Consider the following 24,937-nt stretch of genomic DNA (forward strand, 5'->3'; position numbering starts at 1 on the left):
TATTATTCACTCTGATAAATAGCTTGTTTCCTTACATCATACTGTTTGTGAATAAAATTTTAAGTTCCAGAGAGAATTATTCATGCATGTAGCTTTTTAATTAAAAAGAGAAAGATTAGTCAACCTTTTTTCAAGAGATAACCAAATGAAAGGCAACTTTTAATTACTCCTTTGAAGTTTCTTTCCCAGTTGCAAACTCAGGTTTCAAAACGAATGCTGGGAATGAGCAAACATTCGAGAGAGGAGGCTGATCCTATCGTAGATCCTGTCTGAATGCTTAGTGGAGTGGGTAATACTGAACCATCACAGTGGTTTATGCTTCACAGAGCTAGGGGTTAAGACTTTTTTTTCCCTCTTGCTTCCTCTGTTTTCACTGTACCCCGGGAATTCATGTCCCTTTCAGGTGGCCATAAACACAGTCGACCCATAGGAGCTGCTCCATAATTGCTTACGCTTTATTAGCAGTCTCCACTCTTAAGCTCCATGCTGTGCTCGATGGCTTACCATTTTCCTGTCTTTTCAGACGACATCCTTTGCGGTGCCGTGGCACATGGATTTCAGGACTGCCTGTGAAGAGGTATGTTATGTGGCTTTCTGCTTTCTGAGTTAGAAAAACAGGTTATAAAGGGGATGGGCTTGGGGCTCCTTTGTGGTAGTGGAACACTGCTTTTAGGGGAGGGATGGGTGACAGGTTCATTTCATTTCCAGTGTGTGATCTCTTTCTGCAAGACTAAGAAACCAAAGAGTGCCTCGGGAAGACTCGGGTTTTCACTCTTCCTTAAAAAAAGACTGGAGCATATTTGATTTAACTGTCCTTCTCCATAAACTATGTTCTCACTGCATGATTTTAGGTAGTAGGAGTGTTGAAGTCATTCTTTTCACATAAATGGTTATAAATTAGAAGACATCTGATGTCCCTTTCAGCACTAAAATCCTATGATTTTATGATCCCAATATTATTTAAGTATTTCAATATTATTTAAGTGTTGATACATAACAATTCAGATTCTCTGTAGAGAAGCTGTCCTCACAGTTGGGTATGAGTTAAAGTGATACGTTGCTCTTTCGAGGCCATTCAGGTGTGTAGTCAACAGTGCATGGAGTTAGGCCCCAGGGGATGTAACCATTCTATTTTAGGAAAAAACACTATGAGATGTCACTTATTAAGTTTCTTGCAAAAATATCTTCTTTGTAAAAGTATTTGTCACAGTTGGTTCAAAGTTTAGAACATAAGTAAGAACCTTCAGAAAATTGATAAATTTCTTTTATATGTTTAATATTTAAGCTTTCTATTTTCCAAAGGATTTTGTTTGTGCTAGCACATTTAGAATTACATTATAGTTATTTATGTACAAATCTCTCTTACACGCTACACTAAAAACTGTAAGGTGAGAGTATATAATTTACTCATCCTTTTAACCCAGTATCTATCAGTTAATGCTTTTAAAAAAATAATGAATGAGTTAGAAACTTACATTTAGAAACATAAACTTAAATCTGTGCCATTTCTGGTGTTAAATACAGAATCCTACTCTTAATTTTGGATATAGTAAGTCTACTCTTTCCATCACAGTGTTTGTTCTTATGTTTTGGGTAGTAGAGCACTTATTGAAATATTTGTGTGAATGAGATAAAAATGAAAAACATGTGATTCATGTGATAGACACAGGAAAGTGGCCAAGTACCATTTTAACACATGGTTTACTTTGGATTTCAGAGGCTGAGCTAAGATGGACTTCTCCAACCTTTTTTCTTAAACAAAATTGTTGGATTCATTGGTTTGGAATATATATCAGGTTCCATTTAAGGTTCAGAGATTTATTTTACAATGATAATACCATTGCGACCATCTTACTCTTGCTTCTGTAGACAGGTACTTGTTACCTTATGATGAACCCTTTGACATCTCTACCATGTTAGACTCTTCACAGCGGGGAGTAAAACTGTCCTGGTACTGCTCTGCAACAGTGGCCATGTGTCTTCCACACACTGGCTGGGTTCGCTGGAATACAGAACTGTGAGATTCTCTAAAGATGATCAAATCCCCTTGCAGAGGAAAGAAGGGCACTAAGTTTGCCTGAAATTTACAGTCTTGCAACATGTAAATGGACAGGAATCATAAAGATAATTTCATTTAACTCTCTCACTTTGTAGGTGAGGAAATTGAGAGGTTTTATGAAATTCTGACTGCCATTTAATTAATTAGCTAAAAGCAAAACTATACTGTAGAGCTTGGAATTCCTGAGTCTAAGTTTGAGCCTTTCTCTAAATTATGTTGTTGGAAATTATAACATAGTCAAAGGCATATTAAATAAAACTTGTTTTCTCTTGACTGTTAATAAGCTAGTAAAGTTGGAAATCGGATACTCTCGTCCATCAGATAGATCTAGGTAGATTATCACCATGCACATACCAGGAAGTCTCTTCTTAGAAAAGAAATAGAAGTATGTCCAAGTAAGTTCCATTTAAGATATCTTAATTTTCTAACACAGATCCTTTGTAAAAGAAAGTTGATTTACTAAGAAGCTTCTCCTCTTAAAAAGAAATTGTTGCAATACTTTTAAGGAATTGGGATTTAGAAGTCTATAAAATGTAAAAGTGAAGATAGAGAATACAATTGGGACAAGTACAAAATCCACAATTTAAAGGAAAAGTCACATGTTATGGGCAGGCATAATTACTGATTTTCTACTTTTAAAAGTGCCATCAAAATAATGATGTGTTCAGGAAGCCAATATGCTGTCTTTAGTCTAAGTATTCCTCATATTTCATTTTCACATCGATATTCTTTAAAATACAATCCACATCTCTGCTGACAATGAAAATACATATTTTTATGTAATGTATATTTATTAATTCAATAATTTACTTACATATATAATTTAATTTAGTCCCTCACAGAATAGAATTCTGATTCAATCAGCATGTACTGAAAGAAATCCTACTATTGATTTAATACTATACTAGGTCTACATATTAATAATCCTTAATTATAAAAATAGTAATAACTTATTAAGATCTTCTCATGATAACAAAATATATGATGAATACTGTGATATAGAATGAAATGTTATTGAATTCTACATGATGATAGAATTCTGGTTAATTGTTAGGCAAATATATTTATTCAACGAAAACCCTGAGTTCAGAAAAGAAAACACTTGTCTTTGGATGGGTAGTCTTAGAAAGCCTCAAGGCAAAGTGAGTCTTGTACTAGTGCTTGACAAATGGTAGAATTTAGCCACAGAGAAGGCCATGATTGTAAGTGATCCTAGAAAGCAGGACAAATGCAGTTGGAGGCATATTGCATCCAATGGCATTTCCTGCCATGTTGCTATGATATGGTAGAGTATAAGCAACTACACATCACTTAAAGCTGTAAGTTCACAAAACAAATTAAGTTATATTTGACAACCAAAATATTGCAAATTTTTTATTTCTATTTTTTAAATGTTTATTTATTTATTTGTTTATGGAGAGACAGACAGAGAGAGAGAGAGAGAGAGAGAGAGAGGAGAGAAAGAGGGATTGAGAATCCCAAGCAGGCTCTACAGTGTCAGCACAGAGCTCAGTGCAGGGCTCAATCTCAAGAACTGGGAGGTCGTGACCTGAGTCGAAATCAAGAGTTGGCTACTTAACTGACTGAGCCACCCAGGAGCCCCACAAATTTTATGTTTCCAGATTAAAGGAACATACATTTTAAAATTTCATGAAAATGTATGTTGTGTTCTTTCAATGTCTAGAGCCTAAATTAAAGAGGCCTTAACTTTTAAGTGTCAAAGTAATTATAGTCCATTTTTTAAAGTTCCAAGGTAGTAGGTTTAAGCCAAACAAAAATTCTTCATAAGTTTAAATGTGAAGTATTTTTGCTTAAAACAGAGTAAATCCATGTAAATTCATAAACACATTTCATTGATTTACAGAAAGGAAATCAATGTCTAGATTTTTAAAAAGTATTCCTGTTAAATAATTAAGAGGGATGGCCTTTTAGTATTCCTCTAAGCAAACAAAGTGGATTTTGTAAAATCCCTCTGCAATATTGTATCATCCATCAGGCACAGGAAAACAAAATTCGAATTTACATCATTTTTTATGAATCATCCCTTTATAATTTCAAGTTTTATGCATGTTTTACAATTTATATAATATACTGTACATGTCTATAGAGCCCATACATTTCTTCACTCATGGGCAATGTATACACGGTCCACACAGTTTGAAGACCAATGATGGTGATGTTAATAAACAAATAGAAGATGAATGCAGGTCTTCAGTTTATACTAAAATGTGCAGCCAATAATGATCTAGGTGATTTTTTTTATTTTTCAACCATCTGGGTGCAGAGATGTAGACTGTGGCCGGATTCTCTTAGGTTGTGATGCAACGGAGGTCACTCTCACAGTCCTGGTTCTTATTCTTAACCCCGAAGCAATCCATTGGGGATGAGACCATTCAGATCAAGCCTCTTCTCAATATCAGACAATGTCCTATGCATCCTCAATAGTTTGTCTTTGGTGGGAAAATCAGCAGTTCAGAGTGGTCTCACTCACTTAACACGCCCCCCCCCCCCCACTTCCCATCATTGCTTTGATACAGGAAGAACAGCTGGCTCAAGATGATGTCCTTCTCAGAACACTTTGCATTCCCAAGGAAATTCTTGGTGACCCTTTGGTCACCAAGAGCCCTTTTGCTACCTCCTTGTGAGAGACACTTATGTATACAGGAGGATCAGGGAGGCATCCCTCAAATGATCTCTGCATGAAGGAAACCAGAGCAAGTAGCTAAGAGCACTGCATCTGGAGTCGAGCAGTCTGGGTTCAAACCCCGCCTTCCATTCATCTCTGCTCCTCTGTGCTTTTTCTGTCTATGAAAGCAGTTGCACTGGGTTGTTAGGAGATTCAAATGAAATATTTCAAATGAAATAATATTTCTGGGCACACAGTAAGCGCTATGGAAGTGGTTATTAAACAATGAATAAACACGTGACCACATTTCACTAGAGATTGTACCAATCCAACAGTGTTGTTCTGAATCAGAAGAGTGGCCTGCAATGGATTTTACCCACTTTTTAGTCTACTGTACCACCTCTGATTCTAATGCAGGTGTTTACCAGTCCTCAATATTTTCTGCTCCACGTTTATACTTCTGACAACAAAAACTATGCTGTAACTCCCAATTCCTATCCACCTCCTATTCTGCTATAAGAAATATACTTATAAAGCATAAATCACTGTTCAGATTTCTCTAGAGCATCTCCAATACCTTTAACCCCTGGGACATCACACCAGGGCCTTGACCCTCCTCTTCACATGGCACCTCTCCCATTCCTCCCTCCACTGGATCATTAGACTTAGCATCGGGGATACATTTTTCATGCTCCTCTCTTCTTCTTTTATCATGTCAACTATTCAATCTCATATTTTCATATCTTTACTCATTCTTCCTTCTTGAATACAATAACTTCCACCTCCTCTAATTATTATTTCCTTATTTTTTAAGACAAACCATACATTTTTTCTTTATGCAAAGTTTTCTTTAACACCTCACTTCCTCAAAAATATTTCATTCTTTTCTCCATGTTGATCCCATATCAGATACCACATTGCATCTTATGGATATATGCATGTTTGTTTGTAAATAAGAATACTCTGAGGTCAGAGACTATTGTCTGGTTCACGTCTGATTCACTGTTACAAAATATTTGCAAGACTGATGTATGTATGGAATTTCAAATATATTTGCATGCACACAGCTGAGTTTTTATAATAAGATATTTTTATCATCTCTTACCCCTAGACAATGTATTTTAAGTTGAATTTGTTGTAGGCTTTATGAGTACTTCTTTTCTGTTTTCTCCCAACAGCTATTTATCGGTGTGTGTGTGTGTGTGTGTGTATTCATTCTAACAAAAGTTACTTCATTCTTTATTTTCTTTCATTGTGTCTTCTCAGGACCCAAATGTGAGCTCAAAGTCAGTATTTTGTTTTGCAGACAAGTATCTAGTAATTAGGGGGCATTTTATACATTATTTGAGTGGACAGAGCTTTGACCACATCAGATGTAAGGAGAGAAGTATCATAGCTGTGTTTTTGTCCCTCACATGTTCCCTGGATCATCTTTGATATCACTTTGATGTGTAACAATAATGTATGGATGCACTCTCAGGGAAAACCCTTCTTTCACCCTCACATTGAGACAGAGCATTATTTGTGATGTCCAGCTAGTCCATTACTCTTTGGGGAGAAAATTGGCCCAAATGTACCATACATTAAAAAATCAGCAAATGTGCTCTATTATGTTCACTTGGCTTTGATATTATTTTATACCCTCCTCTTCCCCACACCACCACAGAGAGTCCTGATGTTGGCTCCCAGCCAATATCACATTGTAAGCATGAAAGACTTTTCTCTGTGAAAAATGTAGAAAATTATGTTCTATATTAAGGAAAATATAATTTGCTTTTGCTGAAATATTTTTGTCCTCTAGACATATCCACTTGAGTTATGCTCTAGAATAGATTAATCGACACAATTTAGTGAGTGCCTGCTGTGCACCAGTCTCATAAAGGAGAAAAGCACGTCATTCTCACTCCTGGAAAAAACTTGTTTTTCCTTAAAAGATATCATAACCCTTACAAAATAATTACAGACTAATATAAGGCCATACTGACAGACGGTATAATGGTATGTATTAGCACATGGAATAAAGCAGTTTACAGAAACCATCATCTTTAGACCTCACAGTATCTAAGTATATTTTCATTTACATTATGAAAGATCCTTTTAAAGAAACAGACTCCTGGAGATCCACATGTAAATTTATATTCCAAGAGAAAGCCTGGTATTACTGCCTGAGATTTGGTGCTCATTAAATACCAAGGATAAATATGTCTTTCTATGTATTTATCCATTTATCCAAATTAAGAATGATTCAATAATTATTAAATGAAAATGTAATTGCCAAAGGAGCAATTCCTTTGACTGTTCCTGTTGACTTTTTGGTTCAGCATAACAGCCGGGGATTATTTTCTGTCTCAGAAGAATTTCCTTTTGTATTTCTGACAAATAAGAACCTTACTCACGCTTGCTAGGGGGCGTATTTCTGTTGCTTTGGGTGAACGTTATGCCCTGACATGCTTCAGGAGTGACGGGATTCATAGCCTTCTTCTATGATTACTGAGGTGCTGGTGCAAAGCTATGTAGTGTAAGTTCAGTATCTTCACAGGCTGTTTTTACAATTCCGCGAAACAATCTGAAACAAATCAGTGGACTGACAATCGCGAATCTCGAGTCTTAAGCCTCACACCATTTTAATTAACTGTATTAATTTAGACAGCTCACCTCACATCTTTACCTCATTTCTTTACCTGTACTGTGTATATGTGCATGCATGTGTGTATACGTGTATTGTGAGTGGATGTGTATATGTGTGTAAGTATGTGTGTCTTTGTGTTTGGTGACTAGGAATGATGAAATCATGGAGGTTTGAAAAGATGTTAAGTAGGTATGGTTTCAGATTTAAAATTCCATGACAGACTGAATGCAGGTTAGTGGTCGCCTAGGACTAGGGCAGGAGATGGGGTGATGGGCATAATAGGTTTCCTTTCTGAGTGATGAAATGTTCTAAAATTAATTATAATGATGCCTGCACAACGTTGAATATACTAAAAAACATTGATTTGTGCATCTTAAAGTGTTGAATTATAAGTATGTTTATTGTATCTCAATAAATCTGTTACCAAAATTTTATATTTAGATTATAAGTATTAAACAAAACTCATTATTTTTCAAATATAGTTGATAAACTATACTCTCACTGTCTTCATCTTACGCGGATTTTCTGACATAGTTTCCATTACCTGAGGTTACCTCACTCGAAGTGGTTAACCTTGTCTACACCCATATTAAGTATTAAATTCCAGATTCATCAGAGTGCATTTTCCTTAGCTCTCCAATGCTATTCATCATGTTTTGCTGTGAATAGGCCACAAAATTATATTCTATAAACTAAATATAATTTATTTTGTCTGTTTGTTCTTTTCTTGCCTGAAGACAAAGACAGGGATTTGTTTGCTGCAGGATGGTAATCAGGAGCCTTTCAAAGTCCGGCTGCACCTAGCCAAAGATATTTTGATGATCCAGGAACAAGATGTGATATGTGTGTCTGGTGAGCCTTTCTATTCTGGTGTAAGTAGCTTTTCCTTCTGTTAAAGTTGTTTTTTTTTTTTAAGTTTGTTTTGTTAATAAAAATGTTTATTCCCAGAAAATTTATAATATATTGTCTTTTACCCTCAGAGCCTAGTCAATCCTCTGCATGTTGTCTTTATTTACATTATTAAGTGAGCACTGTCCTCTTTGAAGTACCAAATGTGGGTCCACAGCTAGACGTTAAGACCCATCCCTCCACATTATGGCACCTCAGGGACTCCTGGCTGTTGTAAGGGGACTGCAGGGACACTCATATTATCTGATCTTGAGAAGGTGCGTTCCAGCTTTCACACAGAGTACTGTCTGAGAACAGTGCAGGGCAGTTTTTCTGACCCTGATCTTACATTATTTCCTACCCTGATGGGTGCATCTCATTGAACTTTGGAGGGGGTGCAAAGGTAGAGCCCAATTCTTCACAATGGGAAGCATAAGGCTTTAGGTGGCAGTCACTGGACTCAACGTCAATGCTTTTCCCTGGGGGAATGTACATGAATGATTCTATGAACCTCCCTAAAACGTTTTATACCTAAGGGTCATGGCAAGGTCCCTCTAATGCCGTGGCTGGTTAGCACATTACCTTGCAGCTAATCCAGCCTCAGAAAGAGCCATAAATGATCACTTGAGACCCACTGGTCAGCTAACTGGTGCTGAGGTATAGCTGTGGAAAACATCCTTAAATGAAGTCAGATTATACTTCACAAAACAACTTTAGCATTAAAGAGGACAACTTTTATTAGAGTTTATCATTTATTGTGTAATAACATCAAAGACATTATTTTAACAGTGTTGCCATATATGATCTTGGTAAAAAATTATAGCAAATAACAAACAGTCGGCTTCCTGATTCCCCAGACATCTTTAGCTATTTAGCACAAAGATTTAATTTGTAGCTTATTAACAGACTTACCTTGGAGTGTTTTGCTGGTGGTGAATAATGCTGAACTTGAGTTTCTATCTCGCTTCTCACCAAAATCCTCTGGGAGTCACACCAGGTCCTATAAATCAATAGGCCTTTGCTAACTAAAGATAATGGACATTTTGCAGACTGTTAACTATTCTTTTGTCACAGACCATTTAAATCATCCTGAATCATTGGTCTGGCTGTCAAAACTGATTAAATTGTTCCCATGGGTTGTCCTTTCTTCCTTTTAGTTAATTAAACAATAGCAGTCAATAGTCTCTTCCTTCCTTCCTTCCTTCCTTCCTTCCTTCCTTCCTTCCTTCCTTCCTTCCTTCCTTCCTTCCTTCCTTTCTTTCTTTCTTTCTTTCTTTCTTTCTTTCTTTCTTTCTTTCTTTTTCCTTTTTTCCTTCTTCCTTCCCTCCCTCTCTTCCTTCCTTCCTCCCTCCCTTCTCTCTTCCTTCCTTCCTTCCTTCCTTCTCCCCTTCCCATTCCCTCTCCTTCTCCTTCTCCTCCTCTGTCTCTTTGTCTTTCTCTTTTCAGTGAAGCAATATTATTTGCAACATAACTCTCTGGAATGAATATGTTACACAAGTCCTAGAAGAATAAAATGCTGTACTTGGTAAAATCCAGACTATCAACATTGAAATAATAATATTGATTTTAAGCTATTCAATCAAAATACCTAATATACATAAACCTAATCTCCCTTTTGAAAGGCTATTGGGAAGAACTTGATAGAATGAAGGAGAAATATTCTATGATGATATCAACAAATGCAAAAAAAATTGACAGGATTTGGCAGTCATTTATAAGAAACACTTACAGGAAAGTCTGGAGAGGATGGAACTCTCTTAATCTAATAATCCTCTAATGAACACTCCTTACTAACTTTGTTGTAAACATTAAAGATACTCTCTGAGGTTGTAAGCAAGTCACAGATCATTATTTGCCTCATTTTTATGCAATATTTGGTTGTACAGTAAGTCAGGAAATGGATATAAATGGCATAACAGTTGAAAAAAGGAGCTAAGACAGCATCACTTTAGATGCCAGGATGGTGTATGTAGAAAACTCTAAGAAACATACAAAAATAGAGTAACATACAAATTCATCAAGGTTTCTGGAAATAAGGACTATGTCCAAAGTTAATCATATTTCCATAATTTGCAACAAACAAAATAAAAATGGAATCTACAATATATCAAAAGGATAGTAAACTTAACAAAATATGTACAAAACTACAAAACTGTGATAAATGAAATGAAAATGAACAAGCGAATGGAGAAATGTAACATGATTGTGAGTTAAACACTAAATATTGTTAAATTTTCATATCTTCTTAAACACTCAATATCAATCAAAATCCCCAAAATGTTTTTGTAGACCATGACAAGCTGTTGCTAAGATCTACATGGAAATGCAAGGGTTCCAGTATACCCCAAACAATCTTGAATAAAGAGAGCAAAGTTGGAGTGTTTATATTTTCCAATTTCAAAACTTACTGTAAGATTGCAATAATGAATGCAATGCAATATTGTCACAAGTACAAGTATATGAATCAATGGAACATTATAGAATCCAGAAACAGACCCATGCTTATATGGCCAAATGCTTTTATTTATTGTAGTAAACTACACATAACATAAAATTTATCATTTTAACCATTTTTGAGGGTACAGTTCAGTGGCATTGAGCATATACACATTGCTGTGAACCTATCACTACTATCCATATGGAGAATTTTCATCCTCTCATACTAAAACTCTGTGTCCATTAATTATTTCCCAGTCCCTCTCTCTTCAGCCTCTGGTAACCTTTATTCTATTTCTGTTTCTATGCCTTGACTAATGTAAGTGGAATCACACAATATTCAGCCGTTTGTGCCTGGTTGATTTCATTTAGTATAACGTCTTCAGGGTTCATCCATGTTGTAGCCTGTGTCAGAATTTCCTTCCTAATAAGACTGTGTAATATTCTATTTCATGGATATCGCACATTTTGTTTATCTTGTTTATTCATCTACCCAACAGTGTACATTTGGGTTGCTTCCACCTTTTGGCCTTTGCGAATAATGTAACTATGAACATGGGAACACAAGTATCTGAGTCACTGTTTTTAATTCTTTTGTATATATTCTCAGAAGTAGAATTGCTGGATGAGATGGAAATTCTGTAGCATTTTTTTGTTCAATCTCTTAGCAGGCACGTAATTTGCAAATATTCTCTCCCCACCTGTGGGCTGCTTTTTACTCTGTTGTTTCCTTTGATGCATAGTTCTTAATTTTGATGAAGTTTATCTATTTTTCTTTTCTTGGCTGTACATTTGGTGTGATAGCTATGAAATCATTGCCAGATCCAATGTGGTGAATATTTTCACCTACATGTTCTTCTAAGAGTTCCTATTTCAATTCTAATGTGTACATCATGTACATTGATTTATTTTGAATTAATTTTTGCATATAATTTTAGTTAAGGGTCCAACTTCATTTTTTTGCAGGTGAGTATCCAGCTTTCCTACACCATTATATCTTAGTACCCTTGTCAAAACTGGTTTGACCATGTATGTAAGGGTTTATTTCAGGGCACTCTATTCTATAGCATTGGTCTACATGTCTGTTTGTATGTAGGCACCATACTCTTTTGATTACCTTAGGTTTGTGGCAAATGTTGAAATCAGGAAGCGTGTACCATCCAGCTTTGTCCCTTGGCAAGAATGTTTTGACTACATAGAGTTCCTTGAGATTCTATATAAATCTTAGGATGGATTTTTCTATTCCCATAAAAATTGACATTGGGGTTTTGATGAGGATAGCATTGACTGAGCAGCTAGCTTTGGATAACAATGACATTTTAACAATATTGAGCCTTCTAACCCATATTACACAGGATATCTTTTCATTTATTTACATCTTTATTTTCTTTCAGTGATGAATTGGGATTTTTAGTGCATATCTTTAACCTTTTTTGGTTAGTTAATTCACCCATTTTATTTTTTTTGATGCTATTGTAAATGGAGTTGTTTTCTTAATTTTCTTTTCATTGTTGAACTGATTTTTGTGTGTTCACTTTGTATACTGTTACTTTGCTGACTTTTTCTTTAGTTCTAATGGGTGTGTGTGTAGTAGTAGTAGTAGTAGTAGTAGTAGAAGGAAAAGTGAAAGTTAACAATTTGTGGAAAATAAAACATTTTTAGGCACCCAATGGTAAAAGGGGAAATCACAAAGGAAAGTAGAACATACATAAAGGTGAGTGAAAATGAAAACTATGATATATCAAAACTTTTGAGTTACAGTGAAAGCAGCCAAGAAGGGAAACTTTAGCTGCAAAATTTAGGTTTTCTGCATGTAAGATCATGTCATCTGTGAGCAGAGATAATTTTACTCTTTTCTTTCCAATTTATATATTTTTTATAATTTTTCCTATTTAATTTCTTTGGCTAAGACCTCTAGTGCTATGTTTAATTGAGATGGTGAAAGTGGGCATCCTGGCTTTGCTTTTGACATTGGAGATAACGTTTTAAGTCCATCACCTCTGAGTCCAGTCTTACCTGTAGGTTTTTCGTATATAGGCTTCATTATATTGAGATACTTTTCTTCAATTCCTAGTTTTTTGAGTGTTGAAAGGGGTTGAATTTTCCAGATTTTTTTTTTGTCTGCATCAATTGATATAATTGTGTGTGTGTGTGTGTGTGTCCTTCATTCTGTTAATATGGTATATTACAATGACTGAATTTGACGTGTTGGATCATTGCATTCCAGGAATAAATCCCACTTAGTCATGATATATAATATTTTTAATATGTTGCTGAATTCAGTTTGCTAGTATTTTGTTGAGGATTTTGCATTAATGCTCATAAGGGTCTGTAACTTTCTTTTCATGTAATCTTTCTGGTTTGGGTACTGAAACCAGAAATACTGGACTCAGACAATGAGTTAGGATGTTTTCCCTCCTCTTCAATTTTTTAAGCAGTTTGAGAAGAATTGGTATTAGTTCTCCTTTAAATGTTTGGTAGACAAGTTTGGCAGTGAAATTATCCTTTGTGGATAGGTTTTTTATTGTGATTTAGTCTCTTTATTAGTATTAAGTCTGTCCAGTTTTTCTATTGATTATTCAGGCTGAGTGGGTTTTGTGTTCTTAGGAATTTGTCCATTTCATCAAGACTATCTAGTTCATTCTTAGTTCTCTTTTTAATTTTTTTAAAATTTCTGTTAGTTGGTAGTAATGTCCTCACCTTTAGTTCTGATTTTAGTCATTTTTTTTTAGTCTTTAAAATTCTTTTTTTCTTAGCCAATGTAGGTAAACATTTATGACTTTGTTAATCTTTTCAAAGAACAAACTTCTTATTTCATTGATTTTTCTCTATTGTTTTTCTATTCTTTGTTTTATGTATCTCTGTTCTAATCATTATTTCCTTCCTTCTGCTAGCTTTGTTCAGTTTGTTCTTTTCTTTCCTTTCCTTTCCTTTTCTTTTCTTTTCTTTCCTTTTCTTTTCTTTCCTTTTCTTTTCTTTCCTTTTCTTTTCTTTTCTTTTCTTTTCTTTTCTTTTCTTCTTAAGTGGTTAGGTTAGGTTATTGGTTGGAGATCTCTTTTAATGTAAAATTGTGCAGTTAAAGTTTCCCTTTTTGGCACTTCTTTCACTGCAGCTCAAAGTTTTGATATGTTGTATTTTCATTTTCATTCATCTCTAAATATGTTCTATTTCCTCTTGTGATTTCTCCTTTTCCCATTGGCTTCTTAAAAATGTCTTAATTTCCACGAATTTGTGAACTTTCACTTTTCCTTCGTTACTGACTTCTAACTTTATCCTCTTATGGTCAGAGAAGGTACTTTGTGTGCTATATGCCTTCTAAAATCTACTGAGACTTAATTTGTAGCATGACACATGCTGTATCCTGGAAAGTGTGCCATGTACCCTTGTGAAGAGTGCTAGCTTTCGAATGGACAGTACTGTCCTGTTTGTACGCCTTGTGAATTTTGTTGTTGCTGTTGTTGAAAACGGGACTTTTGATTCTTACAATGCGGTAACTCTGGAAATAAAATTCTTCCCTTTCCCAGGGTTTGCTGCTTTTGTTTGATTCTTAGCCTTTAACTTCTGAGGCCATCGCTATGCCAGGGATTAACCTAAAGTGTCAACTCGAAGTCTTCTCAGATCTCGCCTGAGTCTGTGACTTTCCCTAGGTATGCACTGTGACTTTCTAATTCCCCCATACCTGTATATACAGTTTCTGTTGAGTATCTTACTTCTTATGTGTCTGACTCCCAAAACAGTTAACAGAGAGAAATGAAGGGGAAGAACGGGTCTTGCTCTTTAAATCCCCAAGAAGTTGCTTTAGCCAGTGGAGATTGCAACAATGGTAGCTTGCTTGTCTCTCTCTGCACCTCTGCTAGCAGAAGTAGGAATCAGTGGGGTGCCTGGGTGGCTGAGTCTGGTAAGCTTCAGACTCTTGATTTCAGCTCAGGTCCCTGCACCCTGCTTGGCTGCTTGAGATTCTCTCCCTCTCTCTCTGTCTCTCTGTCTCTGTCTCTCATTCTTTCTCTTAAAATAAAGAACTAAACTTTAAAAAAGTAGAAATCAGTGATCAGAACTCGGATCCCCAATATTTGGAGTATATAGTCCCCATTGCCAACTCTTTCCCATAAGCCATATGTAAACTGCTCTAGAAACAAGTACATTGGACTGATGGGGGAGGGGGTTTTGCTACTCTTTTAAGAACTGAAATTGACCTAAATTAGCCATGATTTACCATTCAAAATTTCTACTGCAAGTTACAACCCTTACAGTAGACTCCAGAATTCAAAAATCATTATACCAGGCAGATTTTACCAGTGCAATTGTCAATGGGAAAGGAGGATTCTTGGTGCTTCCTAGTTCCCATTCTTTTTTTTTTTAATGTTTATATATTTATTTTTGAGAGAGAGAGTGTGTGTTTGCATGAGTGGGGGAGGAGTAGAACAAGAATCTCAAGCAGGGTCTGCACTGTCATTGTGGACCCCAGTGCGGGACTGGAACTCATTAACCATGAGAGAATGACCTGAGCCAAAATCAAGAGTCAGAAGCTCAACTTACTGAGACACCCAGATGTCCCTCCTCCATCTTCTTTAATGCCACTGGTCAATTGTCATATCAGTTCAAAGGGGAATAAAAATCTTTTCAATATATACTGCCATAATAGCTCAATAAATATATGGAAAAATAAGATTACAATGAATTATGAATATTTTGAGATTGATCTTATTGTATGTGAAATATAAAACTAAATCAAATGAGTTTCTGGAAAAAATAGGAAAATATTTTTTATTTCAAATGTAGACAATGATTTTTTAGGACAAAAAATTCTTTTTTTCTTCAAATAGTTTATTGTCAAATTGGTTTCCATATAACACCCAGTGCTCATCCCCACAAGTGCCCTCCGCCATGCCCGTCTCCCTCCTGCTCCCCCACACCCATGAGTCCTGAGTCTGTTCTCAGCATTCGAGAGTCTTTCATGGTTTGCCTCTCTCCCTTTCCCACACCGTTTCCCCCCTTCTTCTCCCCCATGGTCCTCCGATAAGTTCCTCCTAATCCTCCTATACGTGCAAACATATGATATTTGTCCTTCTCTGCCTGACTATTTCACTAAGCATAACACCCTCAAGGTCCATCCATGTTGCTACACATGGCCAGATTTCATTGTTTCTCATTGCCATGTAGTATTCCATGGTATAGATAAATGACATCTTCTTGATCCATTCATCCATTGATGGACATTTAGGCTCTTTCCATGTTTTGGCTATTGTTGAGAGTGCTGCTATGAACATTGAGGTACATGTGCTCCCTTACCTATATCCCTTGGGTAAATTCCTAGCAGTGCTATTGCTGGGTCATAGGGGAATTCTACTGTTAATATTTTGAGGAACCTCCACACTGTTTTCTAGAGGGTCTGTACCAGCTTACATTCTCCACATCCTCGCCAGCTTCTAGAGTTCTCTGATTTGCTCATTTTAGCCACTCTGACTGGCGTGAGGTGGTATCTCAGTGTGGTTTTGATTTGTATTTCCCTGATGAGGAGGGATGCTGAGCATCGTTTCACGTGTCTGTTGGCCATCTGGATGTCCTCTTTGGAGAAGTGTCTGTTCATATCTTCTGCCCATTTCTTTACTGGGTTGTTTGTTTTTCGGTTGTAGAGTTTGGTGGGTTCCTTATAGATTTTGGATATTAACCTTTTATCTGATATGTCATTTGCAACTATCTTTTCCCATTCCGTTGGTTGCCTATTAGTTTTGTGGATTGTTTCCTTGGCTGTGCAGAAGCTTTTAATCTTGATGAGGTCCCAATCGTTTATTTTTGCTCTTGATTCCCTTGCTTTGGGGGATGTGTCAAGTAAGAAGTTGCTGTGGTGGAGGTTAAGGAGGTTGTTTTCTGCTGTCTCCTCTAGAGTTTTGATGGTTTCCTGTCTCACGTTCAGGTCTTTTATCCATTTCGAGTTTATTTTTGTGCATGGTGTGAGAAAATGATCTAGTTTCATTCTTCTTCTGCATGTTGCTGTCCAGTTCTCCCAACACCATCTGTTAAAGAGGCTACCTTTTTTCGATTGGATATTCTTTCCTGCTTTGTCAAAGATTAGTTGGCTGTATACCTTTGGGTCTAGCTCTGAGTTCTCAATTCTATTCCATTGGTCTATGTGTCTATTTTTGTGCCAATACCATACTGTCTTGATGATGACAGCTTTGTAGTAGAGGCTAAAATCTGGGATGGTGATACCTCCCGTTTTGGTTTTATTTTTCAGTATTACTTTGGCTATTCGGGGTCTTTTTGGTTCCATACAAATGTTAGGATAGTTTGTTCTAGTTTTGAGAAGTATGCTAGTGCAATTTTGATTAGAATTCCATTGAATGTGTAGATTCCTTTGGGTAGGAATGACATTTTAACTATATTTATTCTTCCTATCCATGAGCATGGAATGTTTTTCCATTTCTTTGTGTCTTCTTCAATTTCCTTCATAAGTTTTCTTTAGTTTTCATCATACAGAACTCTTGTACCCTGGGTTAGGTTTATTCCTAGGTATTTTATGTTTTTTTATGCAATTATGAATGGGATCAGTTTCTTGATTTCTCTTTCTGTTGCTTCATTATTGATGTATAAAATGCGACTGATTTCTCTGTTGATTTTGTACCCTGCAACTTGGCTGAATTCTTGGATCAGTTCTAGTAGGCTTCTGGTGGAGTCTGTCAGGTTTTCTATGTAGAGTATCATGTCATCTGCGAAGAGTGAAAGTTGACTTCTTCTTTGCCAATTCTGATGCCTTTGATTTCCTTTTGTTGTCTGATGGCTGATGCTAGGACTTCCAGCACTATGTTAAGCAACAGTGGTGAGAGTGGACATCCCTGTCATGTTCCTGATCTCAGGAGGAAAACTCTCAGTTTTTTCCCCATTGAGGATGTTAGCTGAAGGCTTCTCATAGATGTCTTTTATGATGTTTAAGTAGGTTGCTTCTATCCCAACTTTGTCTAGTCTTTATTAAGAAGGGATGTTGTATTTTGTCAAATGCTTTTTCTGCATCTATCGACAGGATCATATGGTTTTTATCTTTTCTTTTGTTGATGTGATGGATCACATTGATTGATTTGTGAATGTTGAATCAGCCTTGTTACCCAGGGATGAATCCCACTTGATCTTGGTGGATGATTCTTTTTATGTGCTGTTGGATTCGATTTGCAAGTTTTTGTTGCGGACTTTTGCATCCGTATTCATCAAAGATTTTGGTCTGTAGTTCACTTTTTTTGTTGGATCTCTGTCTGGCTTGGGAATCAGAAGCTGGCTTCATAAAATGAGTCCGGAAGTTTTCCTTCGCTTTCTATTTTTTGTAATAGCTTGAGAAGAATTGGGATTAATTGTGTTTTAAACCTCTGGTAGAATTCCCCAGGGAAGCCATCAGGTCCAGGGCTGTATTTGTTGGGAGATTTTTGATGACTGGTTTTATTTCTTCACTAGCTATGGGTCTGTTCAGATTTCCTATATCTTCCCATGTGAATTTTGGTAGTGAGTGTGTGTTTAGGAATGTGTCCATTTCTTCTAAATTGTCCAATTTGTTGGCATATAATTTTTCATAGTATTCCCTGATAATTGCTTGTATTTCTGAGGGGTTGGTTGTAATAAGTCCCTTTTCATTCATAGTTTTGTCTATTTGGGTGCTCTCTCTTTTCTTTTTGAGAAGCCTGGCTAGAGGTTTGTCAATTTTGTTTATTTTTTCAAAAAACCAACTCTTGGTTTCATTGATCTGTTCAATTGTTTCTTTGGTGTTTATGTTGTTTATTTCTGTTCCAAGTTTTACTATTTCTTTTCTTCTACTGGGTTTAGGGCGTTCTTGTTGCTCTGCCTCTAGTTACTTTAGGTGAGCTGTTAGATTTTGGACTTGTGCTTTTTCTAGTTTCTTGAAATAGACCTGGAGTGCAATGTACTTTCCTCTCAGGACTGCCTTTGCCGTATCCCATAGAGTTTGGATTGTTGTGTTTTCATTTTCATTTGTTTCCATATATTTTTAAATTTCTTCTCTAATTGCCTGATTGGCCCATTCATTCTTTAGTAGGGTGTTCTTTAACCTCCATGTTTTTGGAGGTTTTCCAGACTTCTTCCTGTGATTGATTTCAATTTTCAAAGCATTATGATCTGACCGTGTGCATGGTATGATCTCAATTATTTTATATTTATTGAGGGCTGCTTTATGTCCCAGTATGTGATCTATCTTGGAGAATGTGCCATGCGCACTTGAGGAGAAAGTAAATTCCCTGGCCTCAGGATGTAGAGTTCTAAATATATCTGTCAGGTCTATCTGGTCCAATGTGTCTTTCAAGTCCATTATTTCTTTAGTGATTTTCTGTCTGGTGGACCTCTCCAGTGCTGTAAGCAGAGTATTAATGTCCTGTGCTATTCGCACATTCTTATCTATAAGCTTGTTTCTGTTTGTGATTAAGTGTTTTAAATATTTAGGTGCTCCCATATTCGGTGCATAGACATTTATGATTGTTAGTTCTTCCTGACGGATAGACCCTGTAATTATTATGTAGTGCCCTTCTTCATCTCTTGTTATGGTCTTTAATTTAAAGTCCAGTTTGTCTTATATAAGTATAGCTACTCCAGCTTTCTTTTAATTTCCAGTAGCATGATATATATTTCTCCATCCCCTTCCTTTTAATCTGAAGGTATCTTCCAGTCTAAAATGAGTTTCTTCTAGACAGCAAATAGATGAATTTTGTTTTTTTATCCATTCTGCTACCCTATATCTTTTGATCGGAGCATTCAGCCCATTTATATTCAGTGTTATTATCGAGATATGTGGGTTTAGAGTCTTTGTATCCTTTGTAGGGTTTACATTTGTGGTGGTGTCTCTGGTATCTTTGTTCCTTGCAACCTTTCCTTCAGAGTGTCCCCCTCAGGATTTCTTATAGGGCTAGCTTCGTGGTGACAAATTCTTTCCATTTCTGTTTATTTGGAAAGGTTTTTATCTCTCCTTCTATTTTGAATGACAGCCTTGCTGGATAGAAGATTCTTGGCTGCATATTTTTTCTGTTCATCACATTGAAGATTTCCTGCCATTCCTTTCTGGCCTGCCACGTTTCAGTAGATAGGTCTGTCACCACTCTGATAGGTTTGCCTTTGTATGTTAGTGCCCTTTTCTCCCTAGCTGCTTTCAAAATTCTTCTTTGTCCTTGTATTTTGCCATTTTTACTATGATATGTCGTGCAGAAGATTGATTCAAATTACATCTAAGGGGAGTTTTCTGTGCCTCTTGTATTTCAATGTTTACTTCCTTCCCCAGTTTGGGGGAATTCTCTGCTATAATTTGTTCCAGGACTCCTTCAGCACCTTTCCCTCTCTCTTCCTCTTCTGGGATTCTTATGATACAGATATTGTTGCTTCTGACCGTATCGCTGAGCTTTTGAACTCTTCTTTCATGTTCTTGGATCAGTTTGTCTCTTTTTTCTCAGTTTCCTCTTTTTCTATAATGGTGTCTTCTAAATCACTTATTCTCCTCTCTGCCTCTTCAATCCGTGCATTGGAGGCCTCTAATTTATTATGTATCTCATTTATCACATTTTTAAAATTCATCATGCCTATTCTTTTTTTTTTTTTTTTAATGTTTTATTTATTTCTAGGAGAGAGAAAGAGAAATAGCGTGGGCAGGGGAGGGTCAGAGAGAGAGGGAGTCACAGACTGAAACAGGCTCCAGGCTCTGAGCTGGCAGCACAGAGCCCGACGTGGGGCCCGAACCCATGAACCGCGAGATCATGACCTAAGCGAAAGTTGGACGCTTAACCGACTAAGCCACCCAGGCGCCCCTCATCATGCCTATTATTATAATCCATGTTGTATGTAGCCATAGTTACTTTGAAGTCCACTATGATTTTTTCAAACCCAGCAATTAATTTTATGATTATTATTCTAAAATCTTGTTCAGTTATGCTGCTTATATCTGTTTTGAGCAGGTCATTAGCTGTCAATTCTTCTTGGAATTTCTTTGGAGTAGAGCTCTTTTGTTTTATCATTTTAGTTAGCTTTCTGGCTCTTGTTAATTTTAAAGACTTGTTATGCTCTCTGCATCTGTGAGCACTGCTGTATCCAAGAAGACTCTCTGACTGTTCAGGACCTATCCTTTCAGAGAGTGTTTTTTGAACGGTATCTCTTGTTGAGACCTTGGTTATTTTACTTTCCTATTCGTAGTGATATTTGGCACTCTCCACCATGTGTACTTTGGCTTGTTTCTTGAGGTAGCCCTGGAGAAGAAAACAGACAGACAAACACACAGGGAGCAGGGGCACACAAACGCACAAACAAATCCAACTAACATGCAAACCGATAAGGAAAACGAAAAACTTAAGAGAAAAGCCGGAGGAGGGAAGGCGGATAATAGAGAATATAAAATACAGTAAAAGGTCAAAACAAAGAAAAGGAAAAAAGAAGAAAACCGATGGACAAAGAATGGTTTAAAGCATATAACTAGATTTCCCAGCTACAATTATATAGCCGTGTGTATGCAGTGTTGGTTGAAGAGCATAGAGAAAGAGAGAGAAACAGGGTGGGAATGAGGCAAAATTGGAAATAAAATGAACTGGCAGAAGGGATAAGAAGCTTTTTTCAAAGAGCTAAAGGGTGAAATATGGTTGGAGAGGTGAGAGAAGGACGCTGGTGTTATCCAGAGAAACTATATAGTCTAATCTCTCCTGAGAGAAAGAGATGAGAAAGTTGGTAGGTGAAGAACTTACATCTACAGAATGGACTAGATGTGACTGTTTAAGCAAGCCCATGACCAGAGTTAATCAGGTCAGTGTTCCGGGAAAAAGAGAAAAAGAAAAAAAAAAAAAGAGAAAAAAAAGAGAGAGAAAAAAAAAAAGGAGGAGGGCAGCTCTCTAGCAGGGATGGGCGTGTTGTGATCCAATGCGTCAGCAGAGAGTTCTGCCTTAGCGGTTATGGGGAGGAGAGTAGTGGCGCTCCAGTCCCTTCTCGAACCAAGCTCTGCACCTCGCTTTTTTGGGTGTGTAAACTCCCCATGCTGGAGTCACAGCCAAAGTGGGTCGTGCTCTTTAACCCAGGCCAGGCCTAGTTTCCAAGTCCCAGTCCGCATGCTCCACTGAAATTGCCTTAGACAGAACCTCCCAGGCAATCCCCTCAGGGGAATTCCAAGCCTCTTGCCTAGCCCTGGAGATGAAGCCAGAAGCCACTCTCCTGTTCCTCCAGGTCAGGTTGGCGAACATGGGCGGTGACTTGTCTGCTGGGTGCATCTGGCCCGCTGGAGGGAGAGAAACCAGGCCCCCTTGTGTCTTGTCACCCGAAACACGAACTCACAGGCAAATCTCCCAGTTTTAAGGCCTTCGCCTTCCCTCTAGAGCTCCAGCCAGCTAGGAGCGCGGAGGTACGTGCAAGGTTCCTCCAGGGATCCAGAGGAGCCAGGAGTACAAAGGAGCGGTGCGCATGCGCAGCCCCTCTGGGACGAGTTGTCACGCAGGGATTTGGCACGCAAGGTCCTTCTGTGCCCCCGAGTGGAGGTTTTTCTGTTTCCCAGTGACAGAGACCATGTCTTGAGTAGTTTAGGACTCTCTCTTTTTCCCCTCTCACTCCCCGCAGAGGGGGATCGCCCCCGTCCCTGGAGTCTCTGATCCCGGCCGGATTTTATCTTCCCTAGTTCGCACTTATGTTAAAAGGCTTTCTCAGTGGATTCTGTGTCCTTTCTCTCCCAATCTCTTGGGTTCTGTAAGGTTTCCTATAGCTTCAGATCTTTTCCATGTGAGATATGGGGACGAGTGCAATGTACGGAGCTCCAGACTTCTCTGCCTTCTTGCCCCTCCTAGGACAAAAAATTCTAATAAAATTTTAAAAATGGTAATATGTACTTTGTCAAAATTTTAAAAATTCTATCTTTAAAATACCTTTTTTAAGAAAATGAAAAAGCAAACCCCAGATTAGGAGAAAATATTCCCTATTTGACACAGGACTTATGTCCAGCATATATAAAGAACTACCACAAATTTTAAAAAAAGATATAAACAACCCAATTAAAGAAAACAACAACAACAACGACTGAGCAAAAGACCTCAATATAAGATATGAAACTTGTTTAGGAGAGCATAAAAATATGGTCCAATTTATTTGTCATCAAGGAACAGTGGATTGGGTTAAAATCTCATAATTTACAAATTTACACTCATTATAATGGCTTAAAAAAGGACTTGGCAAAGATGTGGTTCATTTAGAAATCACATGCATTAAAGTATCAGTTGAGCAACCACTTTGGAAAACTATCTGGCAGTTTCTTATAAAGTTAAACATAAACCTTCCCTTAAGTGAAGAAATCTACTGCTTGGGATTTACCCAAGATTAAAGAAAATATGTGTTCACAGAAAGAGTTGTACAAGAATATGCAAGTTATGAACTAAAACAAGTTGTGAACTGATAAAAGAATTCTGGTACATTCTCAAAATGGATTTCTATTCATTTATTCTTTCAATAAAAAATAAATAAGGGATTTCCGGTTTATAGCTCTACATATTAAGGAACTTGGAAATCACCACTCTGTCATGACAAGTATAATCTGCAACGACTGGAAAATCATCAACTGTCCTTGGATGCATGAGAGAAGGACACAGGGCAAACTGCTTCCCCAAAGACTGGAGAGACAGACACGCAAATACAGAGAGTCACAGCTTACCAAATCAGAGGCCTGTCCCCGGGACCACCGTAGCCTTCTGTGCTAGTGTAGAAAAACCAGAAGTATAACTGATTCCTGGAGGCTCAGTGTGGACAAGTCTGAGAGTTCAAAACTCCAGGGGACTTCTGGCTTCCAGTTCTGCTTGTAAGGAGCTTGGAAGTCACCATTCCTTCCTCAGAAATAAAAAGTTGAACAGACTGAAAAATCACCAACTCTTCTTGGATTCATGACAGAGAAGCCAGGGCCACCATTTACCTTCAGAACTGGAGACACAAGACAGTTGAATACAGGGAGTTGCTGCTAGTCATAGCAGAGACTCAAGATCAGACAGTGGAACTGGGGCCAAAGTAGGAAGATCTGAACTATAACCGACAAATTGCTAACTACTCATGTGTGGGCAATATGAGAATTAAGAACTTTAGGGGGACCTAGTCATCAGGGTCCCCACAATGCTGTGAAATTTACCTCCAGGAGTTTGACCAGTTTTTCACAGAAAAAAAAAAAAAAACTGGAGGCAAATCCTCTTAGGTGTCGCTGAATGGAGAAGGAGAAGTGGGACCATTCTGAAATGAACCAGAGCACTATGTTCTAAATGATGCCTGCTCTCAGGAAAGCTAGTTAATCAGCGCCTAAACTACTTGGGTATTTTCATCCACTAACTGACCTGAGAAAGGAAAATACCCAACTCCAGAACGAAAGCTTATACACTCTAGCCATCCTGTTCTACTCAAATGGGTGGGAATAAACTGAGAAAGACTTGTGGGGTTCAGGTCCATAAACATAGGCTTCTCAAAAGCCTGAGACCTAATCATAGGACTGTTGAAAGCTTCCCCTTCCCTGAAACTGTACCACTAAACTACTAAAGGCCTACTGACTGCGGTTCCTTTTACCGAGTCCATCATGGGAAGCTAACGAAGAAAAGTTTAGAAGGAACACATAGAAGGTTAAACACACACACACACACACACACACACACACACAAACTGAAGAGACAGAACAAACATCAGAACCAGACATGTCAGAAATGTTGGCCTTATCAGATCAGGAATCTCACAACTAGGATTAATAAGCTAAGGGCTCTACTGAATAAAATAGGCAGCATGAGGAAAGATAGGTAATATAAGCAAAAGATGAAAATCCTAAAAAAAGCACCAAAAAAATTCTAGAGATAAAAACATAGAAACAGAAATGATGAATTCATTCAAAGCTTCATTGGTAGAGGACAGAAGCTCGGAGTTGGAAGATTTATAATTGGAATCCTCAAGAACTGAAAAATTATGAGAACAAAGACTGAAGAGAACTGAACAGAATATTTAATGGCAGTGGGACACATATGAACAGTATAATATATGTGCAGTGGGAATATCATAAGGAGAAGAAAGAGAGAACGGAACAGAAAATGTATTTGACGCAATAATGACACGGAATTTACCCCAGATTAATGTTAGACACCAAACCACAGGTGCAGAAATCTTAGAGAACAGCAAGCAGGATAAATGCTGAAAATCTATACCTTGGCATATCATTTTCAAGTTACAGAAAATCAAAGATAAATAAAAAATACTGGAAAAAGCTAGAGGAAAAAAACATACCTTGCTTTCAGAGGAACACAAATCAGATTTACAGCTAACTTTTGGGGTGCCTGGGTGG

At 37.3% G+C, this 24,937-nt stretch overlaps 1 protein-coding gene across 2 annotated transcripts in view; it reads left to right on the forward strand.

Moving 5' to 3' along the window:
* Positions 1-524: 524 nt before the first annotated feature.
* The window catches only part of SNTG1 (syntrophin gamma 1), a 313,487-nt gene continuing 289,074 nt past the window's right edge, over positions 525-24,937 (forward strand). For both annotated transcript variants that reach the window (XM_039217478.1, XM_039217480.1), the window contains exons 1-2: positions 525-577; positions 8,052-8,186. In XM_039217478.1, coding sequence (XP_039073409.1) covers positions 551-577; positions 8,052-8,186 — 162 coding nt within the window. In that variant the 5' untranslated portion in view covers positions 525-550. The remainder of the gene's footprint in view (positions 578-8,051; positions 8,187-24,937) is intronic.

Source organism: Hyaena hyaena, unplaced genomic scaffold (genome assembly GCF_003009895.1).
Source record: "Hyaena hyaena isolate Hyena2069 unplaced genomic scaffold, ASM300989v1 scaffold_697, whole genome shotgun sequence".
In the NCBI taxonomy this organism is placed as follows: domain Eukaryota; kingdom Metazoa; phylum Chordata; class Mammalia; order Carnivora; family Hyaenidae; genus Hyaena; species Hyaena hyaena.